Genomic DNA, 10,209 nt, shown 5'->3' with positions numbered 1-10,209 from the left:
ATTATTAAAACTCCAAAATGGAAGGGGATTATTAAATCAATTGCATTCCATTTAAAAAATCAATTAATGGATTAAGAAGAAGAGAAATAAAAGTTTATGGAAAACTAAATTGCGAGGTGGGGTTGGTTTGATATTTGAAAATTCAAAACAATAAGAACGAGCTCAGGAAGAGTAAAATGAGAACGTGTTCACCATAACAATCTACTTCTCGTCATTAAATATTTTTCAAAATCAAAGCAATGCAAAATTTTGCCCACGGCGATACACCAAAAAAGGCTCATTGAACCACCACCCTCCCAAAAGCTAAAAAGAAGTACCCAAAGCACATCCATTCGACGATTTCAGTTCTCTCTCTATCGCTTTCTCGGTTTCCTGCTCTGCAAATCCATCTAAAAGCGCCAATTTGTCCGGTGAATGGAGGCAATCAGAAAACAAGCCACGCGGTTGAGGGAACAAGTCGCCCGCCAACAACAGGTCTCTCTCTCTTTATCAGCCTATTCAAACCCTAATTTCTTTTTTCTTAATTTGCTTTAGATCCAAGTCAACGTCCATTTCTCAACTTCATCCATGATCTGTCTCTAAAGTTCAAAGTTTCGCAAATATTGTTTCGCGTTTTGTCTTCGATTTGGTTTTCTTGTTATTAAGATTGATTTGTTTTTCGCATCTCGTTCGGTTATTAATTAAATGCTGGATCTATTACATGGAAATTACAGCGCTTGTGATTCGTGAGTCGAATCAACAGAATGTGGAAATAATTAAATATTGTGCGAATATTATACGGAACATGATGAACTGATGGAAGTGATTTTATCAGCTAAATTGAAATTTGAAAGTTATCGGGTATTTTTTTAAAATAGGATTATATTTCAATTGAATGATCAAAAAGAAAATGGATGTAAAGTATTGGAAATTTCTTGTATGTTGAAATCATTGAGACCTCAGTATGTTTTATCAGTTCTGGATTTGCTATTTACCAGCAGCTTAACGTGTTGTGTTCAAATGCTTGATATACACTTGGTCTCGTGAACTTCTCTGCTAATTTGCTAACAAGGATGATATTTTGCTGAATGTTACTTCAGGCTGTCCTCAAACAGTTTGGTGCTGGGGGATATGGAGGGTCAGACAATTTAGTTACTGATGAAGCAGAACTCCAGCAACATCAGAAACTTGAGAAGCTTTATATCTCAACGCGTGCTGGCAAGGTCACTAATTTGTTCTGTTACATCAACTCTTGTCTCTCATGTTCTCTTCATTTAACTTGGTCAATTTTGTTTTTCAGCATTTTCAAAGGGATATTGTTCGTGGTGTAGAAGGATATATTGTGACTGGGTCCAAACAAGTTGAAATAGGTGAGTTGGTGAAGCATTTTTGTATTTTTAAAATTCCACTTTGAATTCAACGAACTTGACATTGTTGTTCTGTTATGTAATTATTTTTTCCACAGGAACAAAGTTATCTGAGGATAGCAGGAAATATGGGGCTGAAAATACTTGCACCAGCGGCAATACATTATCAAAAGCTGCATTGGGTTATGGACGTGCTCTTGCTCAAATGGAGAAGGAACGTGGGAATCTGTTGAAGGCTCTTGGCACACAGGTTTGTTTAGAATTGTTATTACCAGAACATAAAATCCTAAAAAGTTTGGTCGCTAAGTTCATAAATCCATGGAAGAAGACTCCTACATAATTTGGCTGTTTGATTGACCTGTACATGGATTCTTCATTTTTGGCCTTTTCTGGATATTCTTAACCTTTTCCCTAATTATAATAGGCCATACAATCATATCGGTAAATGTATTGGATTTTCTGATTGTTAGGTAGCTGAGCCATTAAGAGCAATGGTAATGGGAGCTCCATTGGAGGATGCACGACATCTTGCTCAGCGTTATGACAGAATGCGACAGGAAGCTGAAGCACAGGTTTTATATGCCACTGTTATCTTACTGATTTATTGGATATCCGCTTGTTTTTATTTCAGAGGAATATATATATATATTAGTTCACAAATATATAGTTCTAAACAGATAGGTCCATGATGTGAAGTGCTTGAAGCCCTCTAATCTGTCATGAAGATGGGGCTTCATTGCAGGTCTATACATGCTAGTTGTTCTCTAGAGAGTTGTTGAGAGGATATTCCCTTTTTATCTATAATCACAATGGAGTATGGGGTAATACTTGCCCTCTGGGGCTAGATGATTATGATAGCTTAAATTTGAAAGGTTGATTGTGCTACAAGTGTGTATTTACACCGTCTTTTTGACCTAGACAGGCGATTGAAGTTTCCAAACGTCAAGCAAAAGTGAGGGAAACACCAGGAAATCCTGAGAGTGTCATGAAATTGGAATCTGCAGAGACAAAACTGCAAGATCTAAAGTCAAACATGGCAATATTGGGAAAAGAAGCTGCTGCAGCCATGGCCGCTGTTGAAGCTCAACAACAGAGGTTGACACTTCAGAGACTTATTGCTATGGTAATGCAAATCTCCTTCTATGTAAATTTTAAATTGGATCACATGCTATACAGGATCGATTCTGAAATTTTATGCTTCTGTCATTTTATTTGGGACTGAAGGTTGAAGCTGAACGTACATATCATCAACGAGTGCTTCAGATACTTGATCAGCTTGAAGGCGAGGTATGCAGTTGTGCTCTGAATCCTTTTTGTCAATATTCTTTTGCTGCAGATGAACTAATAATATCATGACTACATGATTTCCTCCATGTTCTCGACAGATGATATCAGAGCGGCAACGAATTGAAGCACCTCCTCCCCCAAGTGTGGACAGCATGCCTCCGCCGCCATCATATGAGGAAGCTAATGGAGTTTATGCTTCTCAAATGCATAATGGCTCAACAGACTGCATGGGATACTTTTTAGGCGAGGTTTGTAACTTGGACACATATACCATTGGACATGTGGGCTACCAAGTTGCTGTATTCTGTATGATGGCTGACTAATTGCTGTATTATTGCAGGTTATGCATCCATATAATGGTGACTCTGATGTGGAGCTGAGTTTGTCGGTTGGTGACTATGTAGTTGTGCGAAAGGTTTAACACTTGAGCTTAACAGCTTTATCTTCAGATATGATTTCACAGTGTCTAGTTTTGTTTCCTTCCGAACTTTATGCAATAAGGATTCACGATCTAATCTATACTCTTGGCAGGTGACAAACAATGGCTGGGCTGAAGGAGAATGCAAGGGGAAAGCAGGTTGGTTTCCGTTTGGATACATTGAAAGAAGGGAGCGTGTTCTTGCAAGCAAAGTAGCAGAAGTTTTCTAGAGTTCTGTGCTTGTTGGCGTCTGCAGAGAGGATTTTGTATGTGTGTATCCTTTTTTGTGCTATATGAATTCAAAGGTTGGGAGTGTTATCGCAAATAGAAGAATTCCTGTCTGGTCTAGTTTTGATATGTAATATACATACCAAACTCTTTTCTTTTTCCCATCAATATGTGAATACATTTTTATATTTCTATTTATTTAATTTTTTTAGGTGACATGAGTTTTGTCCCTAATTTGTTGCTATTCGCTGATTGATGAGTGAAAAGCTGTCCTTTCGTATTTATGTTGATTTGTCTATGTTCAACTTAATCAAGCTGTGGACCGTTGGAGCTTCCTCCACCATAGATTTAGGTTCTGGTCCCAACTCTCGCAGATGACGAGTGAAATTATAGGGCCTTCGCCTCAATCAGCTAAACCGGTCACGTACTCTGTTCCCTCGTCGCATTTTGTCTGTTCCCTTCGACTTTCATGAGATTTAATATTAGAACGTTAGTTTTGTTTTTATAAATTTGTTATACCGTAATATTTAATATCAAAAAGTAAAATATATATATATATTCGATATTTATTGTGTTGTATTTCGAAATGTGATGGCGACTTTTTATATATAGGTAAAAATTTTTGATCTTCCAAATTTTATCAATGGATATAAATGTGTCAATAAATATTAATAAAAAAAGAAAAAAAATGAAAATTTATAATGAATGTTGAAAGTTTGAAATGAAATTTCAGTATATATTTATACAAATTTGAATGTTATAATATAAAAATTACAGCAGAGTAAAATGCTACACAGTGTGTTAGTGAATTTATGTCGTGTAGAAAATATAAATAATGAAAAATTGATATATTGTATTATACATAAATGAAAATTGGAGAAATATGTAAGTTATCGATACTAACAAATAACTACAATTGATGTGATTAATAACAAAAATGTTACACCGACTATTTGAAAGTTTAAAATGAAAGTTTAAAAACTTAATCAAATATAATAAAAAAATAATTTTTTTTAAATAATTTAAGATTATGTCGATTAAAAGTTTTATATCCTCATCACTAGAAAAAGCTACAAATAATAAAGATAGTTTCAAGCATTTTAATTTTTAAAAATTTTCCTGGATATTTATTAAAATATCAATAATATTTTTGTATATGTCTTCTATGTATTTCAAAATCTATCATTTTTAACAGATTTTCACTGATATTTTAAAATATTTTTAAAATTTCAAGAAAACACAAAGTTAAATATTTATGAATAATTTATCAAACAAATAAAAAAATTAGATATTAATATACCTAACATAATGATGGATATTTAATTTTTTGAGTTGATTCGATTCCTCTTAAATCCTTCACGTGAATTAAAGAAGCTCGTTCATGATTTAACGTGTCAAGGCACAAATAGTAAAGAAAGTACTTACGTCACTAAAGAATGGTATTTTGAAATTAAAGCATCGCGTTTTAATTGGGTGTGGTCAGCATGGTATGAGTGGGCGATATTCAAGTGGGGATCACGGACCCACTCATAGATGGTTGATTTTAAAAATTAAGATTGTGGATCAATTTATGCTTTCATAGAATTTGTATTAGGATCAACGTAACAGTTTGATGCGGTTTTAAAGTCAACTATAAATTTTAAATTTTCTAAAAAGTAATAATTAAAACAATACTATTAATTATCATAAATGTAAATTTAATCAAGTAGGGTGCTAAGTTCATAAATATTATTAGAAAATTCATACATCCATGTTACAATTTATATTATAATTCATTGTTAAATTTTATCACTTTTAAAGTCTTAATAATATTATTAGTACTCCTTTTAATTATTCATTAATTATTTGTATTGAATATAAATGTTCTTAAGTAAATATCACTCTAATTTAACAGTTAATATCTTTAAGTCCGAATCTTAAATATATTTTATATAGTTTTCAGATAATCATTAGTTTAAAGTCAAATTCAAACTTGATTTTGCAATCCAATCTTGCAATTCAAGGCGAATAGATAAACGTATGGGCTCGTGAACCTATTGATCCTAAAAATTTTGATTAATAAATCCACCATCAAGTCAAAAAATTACTTAAAATCAATCTAAACCTGTCATGTTTTAAAATTTTTGAATAATAAATTATTCGTAGAGTCTCCATGTTCAAATCACCCATCAAATCACAAAATCACTTAAAATCGACCCAAATCTATCCATTGATGACCATGGATCATTAATCACCCTTAGTTTGGATGGAATGGAATGGACATGTCTTATAATGAAGCCATAGCAGATTATTTTGCTTTTTCTTTCACAAATTACAGAAGGAAAATTGAGAAAATGGATTTACTAATCTCATCTTCCACTTTTTTTTTTTTATTCTTTTTATGGGTACACTATATCCCCTCCTCTATGGTTGAAAACTAGCTCGAGCTCCTTTCCAAGGATAAAGAAAAAGATCCAACAGCGTCATAGCTTATGCTATTGTGTGCTTGGACAGTAGGAACAACATCAAATGTACAGTAAACTGTAACTTCTTAACATTGTATACAAACATAGGAAAACAACTTCAGGAGACGAATCATGTATAAGGGTCGAGCACGAGTCCTGCGCAAAGAAAAACAAGGAGAACAAAGGGGAGGGGGGAGTTAGTGAAGGGTAATATTTACTAGACCTATCATTTCATTATTCACTAATTTAACTTACTAGTTATTCGGCCAGTTGGGACTAAGATTAGCCATAACGATGGCCAATATAATGAAAAGCATGACAGCCTGCATTTGGTTAAATAGAATAATCAGTAAATATTCTTGGAATATAACTAAAGGATGCAATGAGTCACAGCAACTCACCAGAAGAGGAGTATAATTGGACTGATTCCGAATTATGTAAGATTTCCTGGTCAAACCCATATAAAAATTGTCAAGTGCGAAAAATGAGAAAAAAAAAAAAGAAAAAAAATCACATAGTAATTAAAACTTTGACAAACCTTTTGTTCAGGACCCCTGAGTCCCTGCAAGTTTTCAGGATTAAATCAAGTCTGCTCAATGTTTTTTGTGCATTAGGATCATTGATGTCAACCTACAATTGCCAAAGAAGCACCTTTGATGTTAAAAAAAAAAAAAGACTAGAGGAAATTTGAGAAACATATACATGCTTGAGAAAAAATTGAAGCAGGATTGGATATGATGCATCCAATGACTTTCTCATAGTTGGTGTGTAAGTTGGTATGTCTTATCTAATATTAAGAAGAACCACATACCTTGGCTTTCAACATACAAGAAAAATCATAGAAAGCACCATAGACATCAGCCATTGTGTTTGTTCGGTCAATGACTTTCGCAGTGAGACCTGAAAACATAACCAAGATAAACTGAACATCAACCTAACCTAACCTAACATACTGGGTTACTATACATTCCCAGGACCAAAATTTAAGATGTAAAAGGGAATAATGATCACAGGTCATTCCATCACAGGTTGACATAAAATGAGCAAAGCACCAAGATCAGGTTTATTATGATTCTATTTATGTAAAAAAATTTAAATAAATCTTTCAAAATAAAATGAAGCAAAGAATTCCCACTTCACCACTTTCTCCCCTTCAACATAAATGTCCGTGCCTCAAGTTTAATCTCCAAAGAAAACAATTCCAAAGACTAATATCTTACCACGTCTCATTTTCACAACACCTCTGAAGACTTCAACGTTGTTGTAGCACAAGGCTAGTGTTCCAATAGCCATGATCTAGTAAAAGCAAGATCCAAGAAATTAGAGACAAACTTGAACAGGGCATGAACATTAGAAATCAGGAGATTATTTAATGCACTTCAAGCAAATGTTAGAAACGACATGCAACTCAAATAATATACAAGACTGAAGACAACTGAAGAAATAGTATCTCCAACCTGAGGGATAGCACAAAATCGAAATATTGCAGGATCACGTAAAGCAGACATGTACTTCAGGCAATCATCCATATGTATTAAAGCATTAGTGACCATGTCATTCAAGCACTGCACTGCCTTGACGGAGTTTTCCTCATCTTTCAAATCCTACAGGAGAAAATATTATTTTAAGAACCACAAATTTGAAAAGATTTTCCGAAAACTAAATTCGTATACACCAATATTCACCAGTTGGAAAGTTACTCAAACTTGAATGAAATTTGATTGTAACTTTAAACTGAAAAGATTTGAGATTCCAAATGGAAGTTAGGACAGAAATTGAGATAGAATATGGACGGAGGCATACCTCAAGTTTGCTGACATATTTACTCCAAATCTGGCGAGGCCAAAACATGCGTGACTTTGGTATCTCATTAATATCTTCTAGATAATCCCGGATAATATTTGTTTTCTGTCATTTTGTTAGATCCAAAAGGCATGGTTTTAGAATCAAATTTTAAACAAGCATTGACCAGGCATGAAACATGTTGATTCATTTATATATCAGAGCAATACCTGAAGAAATAAACCCATTGAATTGGAGAGTGAATCTGGAACCAAATCTTCTGACCCGGAGGCATGGAAAAGTTTGGACAGACCTAATCCAACAAGTCCTGCTACATAGTGACAATATTCATCATAATCATCAACTGTTTCTACCTGCAATAAAAACCCAAGTTCCTGGCGTCACATACAAGATAATATGAATACATTTAAAAGTTGAGTTCACGCAAAATATATTGTGTAAATTTAGTGGCTGAGCGTAAGGGATCAAGTTCTCGTATATGGTAGGAGACAGTTTAGAAGAGATCAGCCAGTGTTCAGTATTTCATAACTGAACATTGGTTTATGAATATTCAAATAGCTTAAGCTCAAAAAGTTTCCCACATTTATACATCCAGGTAATAGGTCAATGCCCTATAACTCATGACAAATTTCTCATGGAACATGAAAATCCACGGGATAAAGCCTTCTGTGAAATCTATTTGTTGACTAAAATAGAGCCCTGTTTCTTCCCACCCCCAACAGAAAATCAGTGTTCATCAGAAACAAGGCTGGTAAAAATATAAATAATACATGCATGAACAAACCTCCTTGCAAATAAATTTTGCCATCCCTGCACCCATTCTTTTTGTAATGTCCTCAATTGCCTCCTGATAACTGCAGAATCAATTGAGAACTATTGATTATTTGTCAAAAATCCATAAGCAAAAACAACTTGAACCACGTCTTCAACACAAAGATATCAATATCACCTTAAATTGTTGGTAAACAACTAAGATCAAGAAAAACTTAATAACTGACCCTTTTTCAAGTTCCAGAAAGGCAGTAGATACATGATGAAACTGGTCCATAAGAACTTTGTAGTTCTTTGTACCACCTGAAAAGAGAGAGAAAGCTATATAAGCAAGTGAACAAAGATTCCATTCGACAGGTAAATTTCCAACAATAAAATAAGCCACAGACTCCGATGATATGTTGTTATCCCAGAAAAATTACAGACAAGAACCCCCTCATCGAAGGAGGCAAAATTTCAAAATGCTCACATGAAAAGTGCCAGTCACGATTATATACGTGACGATGAAAATCTATCAGTATCGGAACTTTGACATCTGTTGCTATGCTAGTGTCATCCTCTGCAGGAAAAACCATCAGAAAAGGTCAAACCCATCAACATGTTAAACTGAATAAAAGAGAAAAACTTGTTTGTTTATTTGACGACATGAAAATAAAATAAACTGGTTCAAGATTTACATCATTTAGACACAAACTAGCATGTGATGGAGCCATTCTGTAGAAATGGTTTCCTAATGCTTTAGAATCAGTGTAAAAACATATATGATGGGGAAATGACATTCAAGGAGAAAAAAAGAAAAAGGGAAAGGGTTAAAGATTTCAAGAACAAACCAACGGTATCAAGGGCTCGAAGAACCAAATAAAATATGCACACCTGCAAAACCACAAAATGGTATACTTAAGATTAGAAAATCAGAACATTGTGAAAAGAAAATTGACAGGTAAAAATCAAAGCAACAGGATTGAAGAATTATTACCCTAACCTGAGGAATTAATACCCATATAAATGTCAATAAACAAAATCATTAACAAGGAAATTACAATCAGATAAAAAGGCATGCAAAATTCAAAGAGAATTAAACAGCCAAAACAGAAGTCGATGCTTACGGCGTTTCTAAGCTTGGTGTCAAGCTGTTGAATAACGAGAGCGAAACTACGAGAAACTTTGTGAAGCATAGAGAAACAGAAAGCCCAGTGAGGCTCCGATGGGATCTGTTTCTCCGCATGCCTCGCGGCCAATTTCAGCTTGAACAATGGATAAAAATCATCTGGGTTTTTCACAAGCGCTCCCAAACTCCCCATTCTTTTGAAAAAAAAATTCTTCGAAATCAGATCCAAAACAACAAAACGAATTCTGGGTACGGAAAACCAGGCACGTTTAAAGAGTGAAGAGAGGTTGTGGGATTTTCCAGGGGATATCGATTGGGTTTTTGTACTAGATGTAAATTGATGCCAGGAGTTGGTCTTTTCTGGCGTCCGTGAACTGGATAGACAATGGTGGGAATTAATGTTGTTGCCAAACTTTATTGATTTTTATGGTAATTTTCCTTTGGTGGGGCTCTAATCGCTTGGGATTGCAAGCTGAGTTTGTGAAAATGACCTGTGAATTTCGGTTATATATTCAATTTTTGGGATGTCGACTTTCGATTTCTTCGTGTTTTTTTTTTTTTTTAATTTTGAATGGCCTGATTCCTTCGACGAAACGTGGGCTCCGAACTAAGCTAGGCAGTGTTGAATATCCAACCATTTAGACTTTCAGTCATTCAATTTGTTGGAAATTTTCTAGTCAACTTTTTTTTTTTTGCTTCTTTTCAGCAATTTAGTCAGACATTGAGCCGTGTTTGCATGTCCATTTTTTTAAAGAATCATAATACTTAAAAAAATAAAAAAAATTTTAAACTATTTATAAAAAT

At 34.2% G+C, this 10,209-nt stretch overlaps 2 protein-coding genes across 3 annotated transcripts; one reads left to right on the top strand and one right to left on the bottom strand.

The window, feature by feature from the left end:
• The first annotated feature begins 259 nt into the window (after positions 1 to 259).
• LOC110417935 (SH3 domain-containing protein 2) lies at positions 260 to 3,523 on the top strand. Its single transcript, XM_021430539.2, has 10 exons — positions 260 to 474; positions 1,080 to 1,202; positions 1,280 to 1,349; positions 1,445 to 1,596; positions 1,817 to 1,918; positions 2,269 to 2,469; positions 2,571 to 2,633; positions 2,732 to 2,881; positions 2,974 to 3,048; positions 3,165 to 3,523. The coding sequence occupies exons 1-10, from the start codon at positions 415 to 417 to the stop codon at positions 3,279 to 3,281; spliced, it is 1,113 nt and encodes a 370-aa protein (XP_021286214.1). The 5' UTR covers positions 260 to 414; the 3' UTR covers positions 3,282 to 3,523.
• A 1,996-nt stretch (positions 3,524 to 5,519) lies between these two features.
• Positions 5,520 to 9,818, bottom strand: LOC110417490 (squalene synthase 2-like). 2 transcript variants are annotated; one of them, XM_021429846.2, is made up of 14 exons: positions 9,404 to 9,814; positions 9,128 to 9,170; positions 8,767 to 8,856; positions 8,525 to 8,600; positions 8,311 to 8,380; positions 7,736 to 7,879; positions 7,527 to 7,631; positions 7,181 to 7,327; positions 6,944 to 7,019; positions 6,535 to 6,623; positions 6,262 to 6,353; positions 6,125 to 6,170; positions 5,979 to 6,046; positions 5,520 to 5,879 (listed from the first exon to the last, which is right to left on the bottom strand). In XM_021429846.2, coding segments are annotated over exons 1-14 (1,242 nt in total). In that variant the 5' UTR covers positions 9,599 to 9,814; the 3' UTR covers positions 5,520 to 5,878. The 2 variants fall into 2 exon arrangements, with proteins under 2 accessions (XP_021285521.1, XP_089640026.1); XM_089783900.1 differs by lacking the exon at positions 5,520 to 5,879 and having other exon boundaries at positions 5,978 to 6,046; positions 9,404 to 9,818.
• Positions 9,819 to 10,209: the final 391 nt, after the last annotated feature.

The sequence above is a fragment of the Theobroma umbraticum genome, unplaced genomic scaffold, assembly GCF_002168275.2.
Source record: "Theobroma umbraticum cultivar Fairchild unplaced genomic scaffold, ASM216827v3 scaffold_50.0, whole genome shotgun sequence".
Classification (NCBI taxonomy): domain Eukaryota; kingdom Viridiplantae; phylum Streptophyta; class Magnoliopsida; order Malvales; family Malvaceae; genus Theobroma; species Theobroma umbraticum.
This window is presented reverse-complemented; position numbering and strand designations above follow the sequence as displayed.